This window comes from Medicago sativa, chromosome 3 (genome assembly GCF_051527215.1).
Source record: "Medicago sativa cultivar Bolivia chromosome 3, Bolivia_mono, whole genome shotgun sequence".
In the NCBI taxonomy this organism is placed as follows: Eukaryota; Viridiplantae; Streptophyta; class Magnoliopsida; order Fabales; family Fabaceae; genus Medicago; species Medicago sativa.
The window spans coordinates 43,952,282-43,971,489 of record NC_140751.1 but is presented as its reverse complement, the minus strand read 5'-3'; the positions used below and the strand labels follow the sequence as shown (position 1 = coordinate 43,971,489).

At 34.2% G+C, this 19,208-nt stretch overlaps 2 protein-coding genes, 2 long non-coding RNA genes, 2 other non-coding genes and 1 pseudogene across 6 annotated transcripts; 3 read left to right on the top strand and 4 right to left on the bottom strand.

Moving 5' to 3' along the window:
* Positions 1–347: 347 nt before the first annotated feature.
* LOC146937593 (uncharacterized) lies at positions 348–3,487 on the bottom strand. Its single transcript, XR_015030984.1, has 2 exons — positions 2,887–3,487; positions 348–568 (listed from the first exon to the last, which is right to left on the bottom strand). It is a non-coding gene; the product is annotated as an uncharacterized LOC146937593 (long non-coding RNA).
* A 713-nt stretch (positions 3,488–4,200) lies between these two features.
* LOC146937592 (Pentatricopeptide repeat (PPR) superfamily protein) lies at positions 4,201–6,716 on the top strand. Its single transcript, XM_085751833.1, has one exon. It carries the CDS (start codon positions 4,352–4,354, stop codon positions 6,518–6,520), a length of 2,169 nt encoding a protein of 722 aa, XP_085607959.1. The 5' UTR covers positions 4,201–4,351; the 3' UTR covers positions 6,521–6,716.
* A 1,684-nt stretch (positions 6,717–8,400) lies between these two features.
* LOC146937591 (cytosolic sulfotransferase 5 pseudogene) lies at positions 8,401–9,318 on the top strand (annotated as a pseudogene).
* A 1,590-nt stretch (positions 9,319–10,908) lies between these two features.
* LOC146937590 (reactive oxygen species modulator-like protein) lies at positions 10,909–13,689 on the bottom strand. The gene is made up of 3 exons (XM_085751832.1): positions 13,540–13,689; positions 13,046–13,083; positions 10,909–11,375 (listed from the first exon to the last, which is right to left on the bottom strand). The coding sequence occupies exons 1-3, from the start codon at positions 13,610–13,612 to the stop codon at positions 11,262–11,264; spliced, it is 225 nt and encodes a 74-aa protein (XP_085607958.1). The 5' UTR covers positions 13,613–13,689; the 3' UTR covers positions 10,909–11,261.
* Positions 13,690–14,545: 856 nt separating this feature from the next.
* TRNAE-UUC (transfer RNA glutamic acid (anticodon UUC)) lies at positions 14,546–14,617 on the bottom strand. The gene has a single exon. It is a non-coding gene; the product is annotated as a tRNA-Glu (tRNA).
* A 1,989-nt stretch (positions 14,618–16,606) lies between these two features.
* Positions 16,607–17,367, top strand: LOC146937588 (uncharacterized). The gene is made up of 2 exons (XR_015030983.1): positions 16,607–16,842; positions 16,947–17,367. It is a non-coding gene; the product is annotated as an uncharacterized LOC146937588 (long non-coding RNA).
* An 882-nt stretch (positions 17,368–18,249) lies between these two features.
* On the bottom strand, positions 18,250–18,411 carry LOC146937587 (U1 spliceosomal RNA). The gene has a single exon (XR_015033622.1). It is a non-coding gene; the product is annotated as a U1 spliceosomal RNA (small nuclear RNA).
* Between the last annotated feature and the right edge of the window lie 797 nt (positions 18,412–19,208).

The window sequence follows — 19,208 nt, the reverse complement described above, 5'->3', positions numbered from 1 at the left end:
AAACCCGTCCTGCTCTCTAAGTAACCTGAGTGCATTTCCTGGCCTTTTTCAAATCGTTTTCGATCAAAACCTTTGCACAACATGTCCTAAGATTTCTAGTTCGGTCTCGCTTGTAGTAATCAGAACTACCCCATAGTTTGCCGAAAACACCGGTAAACAAGAATCTCTCATAACATTTAGCAATTTCCTTCGGACAATTCCTCAGAGTTTGTAACACCCTATTTCTATTAAGCGGTAAAACGCGCGAATACATCAGACATATTCTAGAAATAGATGCTACGTCTCCTAATAAACCGCAAATCATACATGCATAAAGATCATGTTACACAACATAGCAGCGGACATGCTTAAAAATCATAAACATCTCCAGATCTCAACAAAATACAATTGTATTCTCCAAATCTCAAATAACAAATAGCATCTCAACTCCAAAATACATGGTCCAAAAATAAAGACCAACATGCAAGAACTACCCTAGATCAGAGCCCTAATCTAGACGCTTGCATATAAAAGAGGAACTCCACTCCTCGGCATCATCAAGCAAACAACTAAGCATCCTGCACGCCGTCTACCCGTCCATACAGAAAGGTAGGCGGTCCACCACAGACCACTGAGGGTTAGCATTACATCATCATAATCCACGAAAACATTTATCATGAACAATGGAAATGAAAGAATATATTCTAGAATAACAATCCATACATATATTCATAAGTAATCACAACACATGCATATTATCATTCCAAGTTTATCTCCACAAGTGTATCATACACGTATCACCTATACATAACCCTCCCTCCTAGAATACTAGCATCACATGATTATTATTATCCCCATCACTTACATTTCAAGCTATCACATTATTATCATAGCATAGCATGCATATTCAACCTCTAATCAAGTCATCAATAAAAGCTCATCATTTATCAACATCAATCAATGATCACATCACTTACCTCATTACTCAATTCAGCATGCTTAATTCAACAAGTACAATTCATCATTTCAAGTTACAAGCAATCAATCATCATCATCAAAGAAATCACCACATCTTATGTATATACATATACAATTCTCACCTCATCATTATCATCCAATCAATTATCATCAAATAGATTCACCAAGTGTATAAGTACAAACAAATAAGACATGCAATTAGAGCATAAATCAATTATTCACAACCATCCACAAAATCCACCAATGTACTTATACATCAATCCACACAATCACAACATTCACCAAATTTCACCAACACACAATTCACCAAGTCATATATTCAATTATGACACAACTCATCAACTATTCAAATGCATGCAATGTTCTAGACTCTTCTCTAGATGCATGTGGTACCAAAACACCTCAAGGTCGTCACCTTCGATGCAACAAAAACATCGTACTCACCTCAATTGGATATAAAATCCGCCACCATCAGTCTTGGATATAAAATCCACCACCATCAGTCTTGGATATAAAATCCACCACCATCAGTCATGAATGCATGAACATATGACTCAACTACAAATGCATATGTTCACACAAACAATAATCACCTCACCATCACCAATACATGTATATATGCAATCATTAATAATTCACCACCAATATATCATATATATACAATCACCAACAACATTCAAAAATCACACAACATAAAGTTGTCACATAATCACACCACCAATCATCTTCACATACCATATAACAATTCTCCATAAAGGATTCACAATCAATTGGTTCTCAAAAGTCATCTTTAGTCAAGTTCGTCTCTCCAAGTCATAACTTAAAATTAATCGAACAATTAATTCAAAACCAAGTAAACCAGCTCAATAGCCTATGCCTTGTATTCTCACAGTCTACATGTGTGTGCAGTAGAGGATACGTAAGCATTTCATCGGCCAAATCCGACGAATTCATAAAAATCACAAAATTCGTCTCCATTATCATTTTTCAAAGAATTTCCCAAAAATGAGTAGGTTCACCTCAACACAGCTTAACCATCACTGTTGCACTCTTAAAAATCAAGTTTTCAAAGATTAAAAACATTCCACAAGGATTGCGTCGACTTGGAACGAGTTACGCGGGATTTTTCAATAAAACGTTTCAAGAGTAGTTTCCCCATAACTTACAAACCAAAAATCGTATTCAAGTCAAACCAACGCCCTTAGAAAGATAAAAATATTCTCTACAATATTCATGTTTTCACCAAAAACCAGTTCAAAACAAAAACGAGTGAAAAGGCATGAAAACGCAAAAACAGGGGGCCTGCACTGAACAGCTCGCAACTGCGAGCAGGTTGCTCGCCATTGCGAGTGCTCGCAATTGCGAGTAAACGTTACTCGCCAGTGCGAGTTGTGACAGGTTCCTCTCGGGAAAAACCCCATTTTCACCCCAAAACCCCAATTTTGACTTCCCAATGCCCAAATTTGATCCCAAAGTTTGTCTAAACATTTCTAAACATGAAAAGACACTCAATTCCATATAAAATTTGCCCCAAAACATTCTCTAAACAAAAATCATCATTTGACCCATTTTTCATCAAATATTCAAAAACAACACAAAATCATCCAATTATGATTACCCAATGTTTTATTCATCAACAACAACATATATCAGCAACAACAGTAGCTATATCTCATGAATTTACCAACAATTCATCACAACAACATCTTATATCACCATTTTTGGACAAAAATGCAAAGTATACATATAACCACCACTTAAGCATGTAATTTCATCACTAACAACTCAATTATCATTCAAATTACATACTCAAACATTGCATCAAAACATGAACACGAATTTGAAAACAAATAGGTTCAATTCAACAATTTTACAAAAATGGGTAAAGAGAAAAAGTTGTGAATTATGGTTGAAACCTAACCCTCTTACCTCTAACACCAAGATTCTCTAACCCAAGCTTCAATTTTGCTCCTAGATGTTGAATCCCTCTTTGCCTTCTAACCCTTGTTGTTGTTGTTGCCTCTAGTCTCTATCTCTATCTCTTTCTCAAATGAAATGAAATGAATAATGTTTGTAAAACCTAGTTTTACCAACAACTAGAGTTTACATACTATCTCTACTCAATTGGGCTTATCTCTTAAACCTTAATGGGCCTAACCCATTTCTATTCTAACACCCCAAAATGTCACTACTCACTTAATGGTAAATTATAACACTAACGGTCACTTAATGGTAATTAAAATAATTACTACCCCCTCTCTAGTAACTTGGTAAAATAATACTCTTACTAAGCACTAAAAAAAATAATAACTTTCTGCAAAATTACAAAATTGCCACTGCCCTCAAATGACCAAAACGCCCCTAAGTTCACAATGACTAAAATACCCTTCTACACCGAATTCTACAATTCCCAACCAAAAATACACACAGAGGCAAATAATCACATAAGAGCACATATAACACACATAAATAAATAATAAAATAAAACTAGCGAAAATCGGGCTGTTACAGAGTTTTCATAATTACCTTCTTAACCGCCCCACATCTTGGACAAGAGGCATCACTAATTGTCTCCTCTACCATGCATAATCAACCAAACAAAAAACCTTATATTTAAAAAAAGAAAAAACTTATATTCTCATAACCAATTAGTGTCATGTTTTGCTAAAGGATTCTGAATTTTTTTTTTAAATTCTTATAATATATATTCTTGTAATATAATAGAAAATATGGTTAAATATATTTCTGGTCCCTATAAATATGTTAACTTTTTGTTTTAGTCCTTTTAAATTTGTCTTGAACTTTTGGTCCCAAAAAATTTCATTTTCACTTTTAGTCCCTTATTTAAAGTAAATTCATATGTAGAATTCATATTTTTTTTTTATTAAAACTTTGCAAAAAAAATATAATATTATAAGAATCTCTCTCAAAAAAATTAGAATTTTTTAACAAAACATGAATTAAATATGAATTTTTTATATTTTTGGTGGATTAAAATTCATATTTAATTTATGTTTTGTTAAAAAATTATATTTTTTTTTTGAGAGAATTTTACAATATTCTACACATTTATGCACAATCTCATTAAAAAATACAAAATATACTTAAAAATAGGGACCAAAAGTAATGATTAAAATTTCTATGGGATCAAAAGATGAAAGAAAATTTTAGAAGGATTAAAACCAAAAATTGATATATTTATAAGGACCAAAAACATTTAAAAAAAACATTTAACCCTAGAAAATACAAAAATTATTACAACGGAAATTTTAAAAAAAAAGAAAAACAAAAAAAAACATTGAATGGAAAAGAGTTACCAAACTAAACGGGACACAAAGGTGAAACACGATTTCATGGCAGCACTGGTTATTGTTTCAACTCTGTTCTTCATTAGATGAACCAATTCCAATGCACACTTCATCTTCAAACCTTTCGAACCCTTCTCAAACAATGCATAACCCAAAAAGATTTTCTAACTGGAAAAACCCTCCACGCTTTCTACATCAAATCCTTCATTCCACACTCAACTTACCTCTCCAACCATTTCACACTTCTTTACTCAAAATTTGGCACATTTTCCAATGCTTTAACCGCTTTTCGCTTCACCGGATACCCTAATGTTTTTTCCTATAACACCATTATACATGCTTGTGCGAAACATAACTTACCGAACCTTGCCCGCCAGCTGTTTGATGAAATTCCCGAACCGGATATTGTTTCTTATAATACCCTGATCGCGGTCCACGCTCGTAGGGGAGAGTGTGGGCAGGCGGTGAGTGTGTTTAAGGAAGTTAGAGAGGTAGGGTTGGGGCTTGATGGGTTTACGTTGTCTGGCGTGATTAGTGCCTGTGTTGAGGATGTTGGGCTTGTTAGGCAATTGCATTGTTTTGCGTTGTTGTGTGGATATGATTGTTATGCATCGGTGTGTAATGCGGTTCTTGCTTGTTACGGTAGGTTGGGAAGGTTGAACGAGTCGTGGAGGGTTTTTAGAGAAATGGGGGAGGGTTGTAGGGACATGGTTTCGTGGAATGCGATGATTGTGGCGTGTGGACAACATCGGGAAGGGGCAAAGGCACTGAGGTTGTTTGGGGAGATGGAGAGGATGGGATTGGAGGTTGACATGTTTACGATGGCTAGTGTTTTGACTGCGTTCACTTGTCTTAAGGATTTGGCTGGGGGAATGCAGTTTCATGGGAAGATGATCAAGAGTGGATTTCATAGGAACTCTCATGTTGGGAGTGGGTTGATTGACTTGTACTCCAAGTGTGCTGGAATGTTGGAGTGTATGAAGGTGTTTGAGGAAATCCCTAGACCGGATTTGGTTCTTTGGAACACCATGATATCCGGATTTTCCCAACACGAGGATTTGTCTGAGGATGCTCTTTCTAGTTTTCGGGAGATGCAGCGTGTTGATTTTTGTCCGGATGATTGTAGTTTTGTGTGTGTGATTAGCGCGTGCTCCAATTTGTCATCTCCTTCTGTGGGGAAACAAGTTCATGCATTGGCAATCAAATCCGATATCCCATGTAACCGTGTTTCTGTTAACAATGCTCTTGTGGCAATGTACTCCAAATGTGGGAATCTTCATGATGCGAGAAGGATATTTGATACAATGCCTGAACAGAACACGGTATCGCTGAATTCAATGATTGCAGGCTATGCACAGCATGGTGCTGAGATTGAATCGCTCCAGCTCTTTGAACTGATGCTGCAAGAGCAAATTGTGCCAAATAACATAACCTTCATATCTGTTCTTTCAGCATGTGCACACACAGGAAAAGTCGATGAGGGTGAGAAGTATTTCAATATGATGAAAGAAAAGTTTGGGATTGAACCAGAAGCAGAACATTATTCATGCATGATAGATCTTTTAGGTAGGGCAGGGAAACTTGACAAAGCTGAGAGGATTATTGAAACCATGCCATTTGATCCTGGTTCTATCGAATGGGCTGCGTTGCTCGGTGCATGCAGGAAGCATGGAAATGTGGAGCTTGCAGTAAAAGCAGCCAATAAGTTTCTCCAACTGGAACCGTATAATGCAGCTCCATATGTAATGCTTTCAAACGTGTATGCAAGTGCCAGCAGATGGGAAGAGGCTGCAACAGTCAAAAGGCTGATGCGTGAACGAGGAGTGAAGAAGAAACCGGGTTGTAGTTGGATCGAGATAGATAAGAAGGTGCATGTCTTTGTGGCTGAAGACACTTCACATCCAAGGATAAAAGAGATTCATGCGTACATGAGTCAATTGTTAATGAAATTGAAGCAAGCAGGGTATGTAGCAGATATAAGATTGGCATTGGTGAAAGATGAAGATGTAGTAGCACTAGAAGAGAAAGAAAGAAGGTTATGGCATCACAGTGAGAAGCTAGCAATCGCTTTTGCTCTGATCTCCACTGAAGAAGGGGCGCCAATACTTGTTGTTAAGAACCTAAGAATTTGTGGTGATTGCCACAATGCTATCAAACTTATATCAGCCATTTCTGGTAGGGAAATCACTGTTAGAGATACTCACAGGTTTCATTGTTTTAAGGAAGGGCAATGTTCATGCAGGGATTATTGGTGATAATATAGTCAAATGTGCTACTTTGGTGAGAAAATAAATCATACCACCACATTAGTCAACATACCCAGTATAGTTTTTGTTTTAATCATACCATGATGGGAGAAGTACCGATTCTAATGTAACAATAGGAAATATGACCAATATAGTTTTTGTTTTATTCACATAATTTTATAAATACGGAAGTACCAATTCTAAATTTCACTCCAGTGTATCTTAACTGGTATGCTGATGCAGAACTCTACTAATAATTTTAGATTAGATTTAACTTATCTTTTCAGCATAGAGCTATGTACTTCTAGTTAACAACAACAACCAAGCCTTATCCCACTAAGTGGGGTCGGCATGTACTTCTAGTTAAGTGAAATGGAAAATGTCAAGTTGATTTATATTACATGTTTTCATGAGAGGATTCAGTGTAGCATGGCCTTGTTATTTGGTATAGGAACCATTGCAACCAATGACAATGACTAAACACAACGTATTTTACCTTTGTGTTAGAAGGTAATTTTACTTTTAAGTAATGGTTTTCTTTTTTTGCCTCTAGATTCGGCTGATGTGGCAGAGTAGCGGAAAGTTTATTAGTCTCTATCTCTGTGTATAAAACTGGTGCATTTTAGCACTAAATGGAAGAAATGAAAATTGATCACTCATTATCAAATTTTTCCTCTAATGTGAATTCTCCTTTTATTAGCAGCTTGAATTCTCAAAGTTCTCTCCCTGAATCCAAATTCCATCACAATTGGCTTCAGAGCAACCCAATTGCTGCCTTGAAATGCCTTCGTGTAATGGCCACATACTCTTTTTTTTGAACAAGCAATGGCCACATACTCTCTGTTCTGATTTGCAGTTTGCCACAAGAAATAGACGAACGTCTGAATAATTTCTCTGATTTCTTTGAATCTCCATTTTCCTACCTCCCAAAAGTCTCTGATTTGATCAACGGATTCCTCTCAGGGAAGGTAATCAACCTTTCAACTTGTGTCCTTTTCGTCCACATTCCATTATTCAGAAGGATGCAATAGATAATTTGGTTGATAAAATGTTGTCACAAGGTATCGTACAGCATAGTACTATATTTGGCAATGCCCAAGTTCCTTCCCATCTTAGATCAACAATAATTTTGACCCATTTTTATGATGGTTTGTGATCGTCGCATTTGTTGATATATTGGTATATAGTCACTGACCATGTCCATGTGCTGCCCCTCAGTTATGCCTCAATAAATCCTTAAGTGATGTTTTTTATTTTTTTGAAGAAACTAAATTAACCCACCTAAATTGACACTAGAGGGAAATGAACTTAAGACCTCAAGGAGGAGCACACTCCCAGGTTCCAAGACAATACTACTAGATCAACCTAAGTAGGTTCGTTAAGTGATGTTTTGGAACCAATAGAGTGGAATACTTGGGCTATTTTATTTGGGCATTACATTGGAAAAGAATGTTCATATCTTTAATAAAATTTCACTGCCTCTTAACCTTTTTTTTAATATACTGAATGCAAATCCAACTTTGCCAAGAAAAAACAGAGGTATTTAATAATAGGGGAAATACTTGGGTGACATTAAGTCACCGTGACATTGTTATGTATTTTCCACATTGTTATCTATTTCTCTATGAATAGTTTGCTCTCTCTCTATATATGTGTTTCAGCTAAACAAGTTTGAAAGTCAAGAGGGGATCTCTCGCTCTATGTTTTCTGTCAAATTGGGTACTGGGAGGAGTAGTAACCTAAGTAAATAACTTTCTTTCCATTTTCCACTTTCATCCAAGTGGCCTAACAGAATGGAATTAAATTAATATGAATATAATTATGAAAGATTCAAATTAATTTGATTCAGTTATATAATTATAATTATGAATACAATTATGTGAAAAGAAATGATATGGATTCTCCAAGGTACTTTATCTTGACATAAGCAATTTCAAGCCCTTGATACAGATATCCTCATAGTTACCACTCCAAAAGCAGGTACCACTTGGCTCAAAGCATTGGCTTTTGCTTTGCTAAACCGCAAAAAATATCCAAATATTGATCATACTAACAACAACCATCCATTGCTCACTACCAACCCTCATGGTCTTGTTCCCTTTTTGGAGTCTGACCTTTACTATGACAAAGATTTTGTTCCTGATGTCAAAACATAATCCTCTTCAAGACTCTTCTCTACACATCTTTCTTATGAATCATTGCCAAAATCTGTGAAAGAGTTAACTTGCAAGGTGGTGCATCTATGTAGAGATCCTAAAGACACTTTTGTTTCACTTTGGCATTTCACAAACAAGCTAAGAGCACAAAGTAGAGGAACACTTCCACTACAAGAGGCTTTTGAGAGTTTTTGTACAGGAGTGAGTTCTTATGGACCCTTTTGGGAGCATGTATTCGTATATTGGAAGAAAAGCTTCGAAAAGCCAGAGAAGGTGATGTTTTTGAAATATGAAGAAATGAAAATGAAGCCTAATTTTTATTTGAAAGAGCTTGCTGAGTTTTTGGAGTGTCCGTTCTCCAAAGAAGAAGAATTCAAAGGTGTGGTTGATGATATATTAAATTTGTGTAGTTTTGAGAAGTTGAGCAATTTGGAGGTCAATAAGACCAGCAAAGGTTCCCTCAAAAAAAAAAAAAAAAGACCAGTAAAGGTTTTTTTAATATGGAAAACAAAGCTTTTTTCCGTCTTGGTAATATTGGAGATTGGAAAAATCATCTCACAAGCAGCTAAACACTATCACTGAAGAGAAATTTGTAAAACATGGGTTGTGTTTTTAGATTTTAAGAAATTCCAAATATTTATGTCACCTTTTAATAAATCTTTGACGAATCCTTCTTTGGTCTTTTTATTAAATCTTTGGCTAATTTTCACTTGTATCATAATTTTATCTAAATTTTGATCTTAATACTCATTGTAGTAGCAGCAGCAGCAGTAGTAATAGTAATAATAATAATAATAATAATAATAATAATAATAATAATAATAATAATAATAATAATAATAATAATAATAATAATAATAATAAGAATAATAATAATAATAATAATAATAATAATAATAATAACAATAATAATAATAATAACAATAATAATAATAATAATAATAATAATAATAATAATAATAATAATAATAATAATAATAATAATAATAATATACACACTAAATTCATACAAATGAGAATTTCAAACAAGTGGCACAATCATTTAAAGTTAAAAATATTATTAAATCTAGTAAATGTATGTGCATCCGCACAGGTCATGTGACATTAATTATCATGTGTATGCTTGACATTATGGAATTAATCTTGTCGGATCTACGATGTCGTTGAATGGTCTTTAGGTGGGACACTTTTGTTGGCAACAGTCTTCGCGTGCGGTCTTCTTCTTCGGGTGAATGGGGTGGTGTACTTGCATGTGCTTCGACCCTTAAGTCAGTGAGTGGCATGGGACAATATGTATCTAAGTAAAAGTGAATGTACCTGACCTATGCTTATGAGCGGCAATACAACGACCCTTGCTCATTTGACACTGTACTCGAGCTATACAGTGCGTTGCTTTGGAGGAAACTACTTCGCATTCACACTATTTCGTATTTGGTCCATGTCATAGAGATTTGACAAAGCTTTAAATTGGATGTCGAGATCTATCACAACTGTCTCCTTTCACCCGGGATCGGGACCAACTAAGCTTTGCAAGTCTATGCTTATGAAGGATTAAAAGAAAAAGGATCAAAATGAGAAGAAGAAAAAAAAAAGATAAAGGATCGAAGTTTTACAAATAAATGAGATAGACTCCGGTGTAATTTTGCTGATTTAATTTTTACACGGATGAAATCCAAAATAACAATAAATGTAAAAGAAATCTCAAATGCGGACAGATTTATTTTTGGTGGCCTTCACCTTTCAGTCCTCTTTCGTTATTCAGTTTTACTGTCCAAGATAAAATTAGACAAGCCTGCAAATTTAATAATTTTGTACTATCATTTGATTTTATCAATCATTTATCCGTTGTTTTCTGTTCTATTAATGCTTTGGTTTCATAGTTATTCTTTCTGCTACAGAAGTGCAACTATTTTTACTTCACATCTCATCATTTGAGTTAACAATTTTCTGAACTCTTGGGATTTAGTCAAACATAATTCTATATTTAGAGATGAAACTAATACATAGCAAGTATTGGGACATGTAAGAAAGGTTATTTTGAGCTTCCATGAACGGAGAGATTTTCTAAAAAAGAAAAAATTAATTTCACATTAAGTAAAGGAATTCACTTGTTCGTTTCTTTCTCCTGCATTAACTTACCCAAATACGATATTCTCCAGAATATGCAAAGTAGAGCAGGTTAATTAGAATCAATTTTCTCATATCATAGTAAATATTTTGGTCTGGGTTTGGGAAAGTGTCTTTAGAGGAAGAAGGGCACTGTTAAAAGACCATAATAAGCATACACACAAAACTGTCAAGTATAATGGATTTGTGCACACATACAGAGACAAACATGCACGCATACATACATCCTCAAGCGTAATTTTTAACCTATTCATCAAGAGTAAAAGAAAAACCCTTGCAAAGATATTTCAAAAGTACTGTCGAGGGAGAAATAATTGAGAAATTTCATACAAAAATAGCAGCACCATAGTCCTTAAACTTTTCCAAGACCCAGAACACAATAATAAATACAAAATTCCTGCTATACTCATACTTTACAAGGGCGGCAAGAAAACTTCTGCAGGTAGGTAGATAAAACCTTTATGGGTTCAGTATGATTTCCCACAATGTATCAAGCTTCCAGCACCCAAGAAAAGACCAAAAATAGCAGCACTTCCAAGGGTTGTTTGTCCAATATGCCTAATTTTCAAAAATCCAGGTACCTGCATCGTAACGAATTGATTGGAATGCTGCTACATATAAACTGAGAGAATTTACCATTTTGACATCAAAAGTTATGTGACTCAGTATCAATATAAAATATCTATGGTGCATTATTTACAACGTGAGGCTGAGGTGGTATCAATATCTTCTGAAGTAATATAACACAAACACTTTGGATCGAAGGCATGTCGGGTGTCCGACACGTGTCATTGTCCAACACGGACACGTGTTCGATTCAATTTTCTATTTTCTCAAATTTTTACTGGTGTGTCAATGTGTCATGTCGTGTCTGTGTCTGGTAAATGAGAACTGAGGTAATCAAGAGTGAGTTCTCAGTCACAAATCCATAGATTGTTATTTATAAGCATGCTTATAACAGCACATTCAGTCAGGACATTGACTGCTCTACAAAATTAATAAATATTAAATTAAATATTATTTACAAACATGTATCCATTACAAAGACACAGTAAACCAGATAATGGAACTCAGTTTATGGATGGATTGCGAGAACAATCTATGGAGAACGTTTTAATAAATAAGAGATGGGCGAGTTTTGAATTGTTAAACCTATGGTTAGACATACATAAAAAAACAAAAGACTGCCAAAGAATAGAGAAATAACACAATTAGTTGCTCTAGACAGACTTAAATATTTCCATCATAATACATTCCTTGTTTGCTTCTAATGCATTAAGCTTAAAATGTTAAAAGAATCTGCTTTAACGTTAGACAGATGCACGGAAAGAAAAGACCATTAAAGTGTGACACCAGCAACAGAATGAAATCCAACCAATGTTGTCAATTGCAGGATCATGGAAAATAGTAGTTTGTTCAAATTCTGCTACACTAAAGTGCCAATGTTATCAGTTGTACTAAATAGCGTATTGTAGAACAATAGCAATTTGCCCAAATTCCCCTAGGCTATAGCCCCGCTTTTTGACAAAACTTTGTACTAAAGAACATATCACAATACACCATATTCGGTTTGTTCAAACTCTGCTACGCTATAGTGCCGTTATTTGACAACAACCACAAATTCAAACATCTGACTACTGGACAAATCTGTGTTTGGTTCATGAATTAAGTAACCCATATTCAGTTTTAAAAAGTCTCTGTCTAGCAAGTGGCACTGCAACTAGATACTGCAACTAGATACTCGTATCGTCTAAATAAACCACTTCACTTGCAACTTGTAGAGAAAACTCTATCTTTTTTTTATTTGCCATATGTTCCATGTAACCAAATCTAACAACAAAACATACTTTGCCATATGTTCCATGTAACCAAATCTAACAACAAAACATACTAATAGCTTTATTTCAAAGCACTGGGTATAGATACTTATGAAATTTTACAACATTCTACAAAAGCCATAAAATATATTGAGGGTGGACCTAACATCCATAAGGAAAATGAAAATGGTGCTATAAACAATCTCATCATTGAAGTTAAAAAAAGATCTATGAAGCACGAATACGGACACGGACCCTGAAGACAGCACAGACACCGACACGCCGACACCGCTAAAAATTTGAGAAAATCACATAATTCAGTGTAATTATATGTGTCTGTGTCGTGTTAGTGTCAAACACGACACATGTTTGACACCGGGACACGCCTAATCCTAAGAGTGTCTGTGCTTCATAGAAAAATATCATAGACATACCTTATACCTAATAGCCTCATATGTTCCATACACAGCACCTGGAAAGAATCCAATAAATTTTATTAGGTAAAATGGTGCAGGGAAACATTTAAATTCGAGTAAATTAAATAAAATTAAAAAACCAAGATGTAATCAAAAGACTTTCATAGAAGTTACATCTTATCAAAACCTTAGGAAAAGGAAAAGAACACATTTAAATCAATGAATTACTTCAGAATCTCCAAAGTCTTAAATAATATTGAAAAATAAATAAGAAATCACACAAGAATTGAGAACCAAGAGGAAAAGAAACTAGCTTAAAGCATTTACAGTAATAAAATCTTTACGCAAAGTGATTTTATTTTTCAATTTAACACTATTAGCATCATGATTTAGCAGTTATCACCAACTAAAATATAAGGGATAAGAAACATAACTACATGGAAAAAAATTGATATTGCAATTCGCAGTTAAAATTACATAAATAAAGTTATAAGAAGAAGTGGAGAACTGACCGACGGCACCGCCGACAGCGCCGCCCACGGCAGCACCGGCAGTGACACGAGCGAGGCAACTGTCTCTGGCCATTGCGATTTTGTGTCTTGCTCGGAGAAAAGAAAGAACTGAAACTAAACTCTAGTTTTTTGGTTTTTTTTATTAATAAACACTTTTTTTTTTAACTTTTTAATTCCTTAGCTGAAGGTCCCTAAAAAAATAAATAAATAAATTCCTTAGATGAAGGCGTTCTATAAGGTAGAGTTCGGTGGTCACAAAGGTAAATAAAGTTTGTAATATTTTATCTCTAACTTTTTAGTTTTTCAAATGATTCGTATTTGTTTGACGGTCGCAAAGGTAAATAAAGTTTGTAATGTTTTATCTTTAACTCGCTTAGTTTTTCGAATGATTCGTACATAAAAGCTTATTAATTAAGGAAGGGATCGTCTTCTGCGAGAATTGTGTCCTATGTGTCCACTCATTTTTTTATTTACACAATGTAGGTCAAGTTATTAAAAAAATGAATGTTTGCCTAAAAAAAAGAATGGTATGGATTAACACTGACATGCCTTCGGTGATTTTCTAACAAGAGAGAATGCATACCTTCGGTGATAAACTCACTACTTACTCCCTTACAAAAAAAAGTTAAAAAAAAAAAGGTTTAATCGCAATTTTGGTCTCTCTAATTAGATATTTTTAAACTTTAGTCTCCTTCTTCTAAAATCAATGTTTGAATTCCCCTATTAAAAAAATCAACACAATTTTTTTTATCCACATCTCATTAATGATGTGGCACTGAGTTGGCATTGATTTGAGAAATATGTCTCTCATCTATCTTTATTATTTGGGTTTAATTAATATATGAATAAAAAAAAACATACGTGTATAAATTAAAAATAAATAGAAAAACATTGCCTTAGGAAGCGAGTGGATAGAAAACTAGTAAATAGAAACCGTAGGACACTTGAATTCAAAACGGCTTAAAATATTCAATTTTATGCCTAAAAATATTAAAAACCAAAAATATTCCGTTGCCGGGAATCAAACCCGGGTCTCCTGGGTGAAAGCCAGATATCCTAACCGCTGGACGACAACGGAATTGATGTTAACTTTGCTTTCATTTTAAACTGATTCAGGCGAGGAGTTATATTCCAAAACCAATAAATTGCTTATAATTATGTGTATAAGCACATCCCATTTAATTATGTGTATAAGCACATCCCATACAATTATGTGTACCATTAGACATCATTTTTTCTAATAAGTTATATTATTTATTTTAAATCATTTTTTTTTGTCTTTTTTATGGTTCCGTCTAACATTGTCAGCCTTTGTTAGAGGTGGCATGAGGGGACATCCAGCTTCCTGCTTCTGATTGAGAAGATGATAGTGACATTGGAATATTAGACGACATGTTTTGTATGTTGCATCTGACCATTGAGTGCCATCTCCTTGACCACAAGGAGAAACAAACCTAGGAGGCAGGGTCGAGATGATGGTTAAACTGATAGGTGTTGATCCGACGAAAGTTAACGAGGAAATGCATGCCACAAACGGAGTTCATGGACAATTCAGCTACCCAGCAAGTGATTTTGCAAGTAGTTTAGAGGAAGCACAACTAGGTGACCAGGAAGGTGATGTGTGGATATGGAGTTGAATCGACAATACGTTGTTCGGATACACCTTATTGTACTTGGTGGGCATCACACTTTTCACTGACAAGCGTGCCACCTATGTTGATTTGAGTTATTTAGAGTACTTTTGTGACCTCAATATGGTTTACTACTTTTGTCCAGGGACAATTGTCTTTGCACACTTGTACAAAGAGCTTAGTGTTGTATTCATTCATAAGAAGAGGAAGCTAGCTGGCTACCTTACACCGCTTTAGGTATAAAAACACATATTTTTATTTATGTAAATGTTCTATGTGCTGACACAGTTTGGACTATATAATTTGAATACATGTTTTACGTATTCAGGTTATATAATTCATAATGTGTCAATAAAATGACAACCAATGTTGTTAAAAACCAGTCTGATGGAGGTGTGACACATTTCGGATTATACAAACCGAAATGTTAAATTTGTTTTCGGATTCTATTAGTCGAAAGGTTATTAAACATGATTATAGTGATTTAATGGCAAACACATGAGTTTTGAGTGGTTTCGGGTTTTATATTCCGAAAGATAAGAAAATGCTTCGAATTATATAATTTGAATGGGTAAAATTGAAAATTTGGAGGATGCGCGAGAATGAAGTATGATGGAAAAGAAATTCTCATATTCAATATTTAAATTTAGAAATTTGTTTTGATAAAATATAAAAGATTATATGATGAACTTTTCAAACTAGGATGAGACTAAGGGTCTGTTTGGTAAGACCAAAAAATGAGCTTATAGCGAATAGCGAATATCTTATAAGCTCGTTTGACTAAAGAGTGGAGGTTGCTTTGCGAGTTTTGGTGGTGTTCATCAAGATGCCTAAGGTAGATGACAACTGACTTTTGCTTGAAGGTTGGGACTTTTTGCAGTATTGTTATGAAAGAAGTTTGGGGGATAAAGACCATCATTTTTAACACATACTTTTGACACTTTAAAATGGACGATTTGATTAACCCAACTAAAAATGCTAACCTTTAAAAAGAATTAACATTTTTCAAAGAGAAAAGAACTAATCACTAACTTCCTCCCTTTTTATAGGTTATTTTAGCATTATTAATATATATTAGAAAAGTTTAATTTATACTATTTTAACATATACATTTTACTTGCTCAAAAAAAAAAACATATACATTTTAGGCTTAATTAATCCTTTGGTCCCTTAACTTATTTTTAGATTACAATTTGGTCCCCTAACTTTAAACTGTCTCAATTTGGTCCCTTAAGTATCTCTCCGTTTACCAAAGTGGTCCCTTCCGTTAGTTTTCCGTTATTTTTAATAAAAAAAATTAAATATGGTACACGTGTCATTTTGTCATTGGTTGAGAACTTATTTTTTTTATTTTTTTTTTTCCTTCATCTTTCTCTTCTTCCACCATTATTTTTGCTTCAAATTGATGATTCAAATCTTGCTTCCAATTCCGGTGAACAAATCCAGCAGTAGTATCAAAACAAATTTCATCTTCCAGATCCAACCCTATTACATCTTCTTCATCTGAAACTTTTCCAAAATCAAAAGGGGATTTTTTTTCTTCTTGTTCTAATTTCTTCTTCTGAAAAGTGGGACAAAAAAAACCCAGAAAGGAAAAAATGGAACACAGACGTTATCATCATCAACAATTCTTCCCAAATTGACCGTGTCCACGAGATCATTAAGCCTGGAGGTTTATCAATTCCTCTGTCTCGTCATTAATTGGTGAATAGTTAATATTTGCTTCTGTTGGCTCGTAAATTTGCCTCTGTTTGCTTATTGTTGTTGTTGCTGCAGCTGTTGTTACTGTTGAGCCTGGATCTTGTGATGAAACTCGGTTCTGGCTTGCAGTTTGAACAATCCGATTTGTTCCTCTTCTCTTCCTACTCCATCTGCCTTCGTCGATACTGAAAGATTGAACTCCCTTTCTTCCTTCTGCTGAAATCGGTTCAGCTTATGAAGATTGGCTTTGTGAACAGCTTCGTATGCTTGTGTGTAGTGGTGAGGATTCAATCTTTTGGTTGAGTTTTGGAGCGGTGTTGATATTTGAGATGATTGTTGTTTTGAAATTTGAGGGTTAAAGGTTGTGGTAGTGGGATTTTGTATGGATCATGGTGTTTGTTCTTCACTGTTACTACTTTGAAAAAATGATTCTGGAATTGAATTGTGTTGGTATGTTTGTATATTGTTAATAGTTCGGTGGAAATTTTATGATTGATGATGATTTTGTAAAGAAATGAAAGTATGGGATGGTTAGTGATTGAGATTGGAAGCTGAAGGATTGGAAGCTGGTTTGTGTTCTTCATTTTTTTAAGAAAGAAGATGAAGGATTCTATGAACAAGATGAAGGAAAAAACAATAAAAAATAAATAAGTTCTCAACCAATGACAAAATGACACGTGTACCATATTTAACTTTTTTTATTAAAAATAACGGAAAACTAACGGAAGGGACCATTTTGGTAAACGGAGAGATACTTAAGGGACCAAATTGTAATCCAAAAATAAGTTAAGGGACCAAAGGATTAATTAAGCCTACATTTTACCATAAGCTCTTTTGACACTATTTGCTCACATTTCTTTTTTAAAAAACTAAAAAACTTGATAAATAACATATATTCAAAGCACAAAGTTGCAAGAATAGAAGAGAAATACAGATGTCATCCAAAAAAATGTTTTAGAAAAGGAATCACATAAAATAACACAACAAACCAAATTCAAAGCAACTTCGAAACAGATCCAAAAAACGATAAATATTATACAAAAAGACAATATGTGTAAAATTGAAAGAATGTTACACCAAAATAAGCGTCCAATATTGTTTTGTGAATTGTTTCTCCTACTATTATGCATTGTTCGGATTTAACTAATTTTCAATTGATAATTAATATTATAAAAATGTTAAATAATTTGAATGAAAAAAAATATTTTAATTGGTATAAAATACTCACTCCCCTTTCAATTCCTTTAATTACACATACTTTATTTCTCCTAGACAAATATATAAAATGGTACAAATAGTTAATGCATTAAGCAAATTATTAAAGTATTAAACAAAACTAATTTATTAATGTATTAATAAATAATTGAAAACCGAATAGGAAGGGGCCGAGCGAACGCATGCCCCCACTGCAACAAATTATGATGTACGTTGTCCTACTTGAGAACACCTTAAGTTAGCACCCCTACTAAGTGCAATGGAGGTCACCAACCTATGCTATGGACCTTCTTGATCATCCATATGACCCCATCCAGGTAAGTAATTTGCTTGCAACTATACACAATGTTATCGATGTGGGACTTATTTTGATACTAGCTTTCTTCCGCGAGTCGATGCAATAATAATGAGATCGATCCTTTTACTTTAGTGCACAAAATCCCCAAACTTGTCCTCTGACCAACAAGTTTTCATTCACTACGATACTCTTTGGGAAACTGCCAGTGCCACTTTCATCAACGGACCAATTTTCATAAGGAAAAATCCATGGTCAAACATCATAGCCCAGTGTAAACATGATTGTCTTATTGAGTTTGCAACTATTGTTTCGTGGTTTAGATTAAACTTTATAAGTGAAATCAAATGTTTAGACTTTCATTATACATACTCATACGCAAAAAAATTATGCCTCAGTAGACCTGTTTAAACGATGAATATGAAGAGATGATGAGAAAAGGTTTAGCATAAGGAATATAGAATTATCATATGAATTTAGTTGTGTTACTAAGCCAGTAAGTTACCAAAAAATAGATAGGAAACTAGCATGTATGTCCCTTGAACAATACTAATATACTGACTCGGTTCTCATGTATAAACAAAATAAAAAACGACTTTCATACCCCTCATGAGAACTTGTTTCATGAGAATAAAAAGAAGTAGTTATTCTCATTTAATGTTTCCATAGTATTTAAAAAAGTATGTAGTTTTCAAATTACCCCTCATGAGAACTTGCTTCTTCTCAGCCTCAACATGAAGAAAACTCATATCAAGAGCAAACTACAAAGTAAGCCTCAAACCCATAGTTTCAAATAGGGGTGTTCAAAACCGAACCAACCCAATAGA

Coding starts and splice junctions, on each gene's coding strand:
- LOC146937592 (XM_085751833.1), top strand. CDS start 4,352: ATGAACCAATTCCAATGCACACTTCATCTTCAAACCTTTCGAACCCTT.
- LOC146937590 (XM_085751832.1), bottom strand. CDS start 13,612: ATGGCCAGAGACAGTTGCCTCGCTCGTGTCACTGCCGGTGCTGCCGTG. Junction 13,084..13,539: donor CGCTGTCGGCGGTGCCGTCG/GTCAGTTCTCCA, acceptor GATTCTTTCCAG/GTGCTGTGTATGGAACATAT. Junction 11,376..13,045: donor ATGAGGCTATTAGGTATAAG/GTATGTCTATGA, acceptor GTTACGATGCAG/GTACCTGGATTTTTGAAAAT.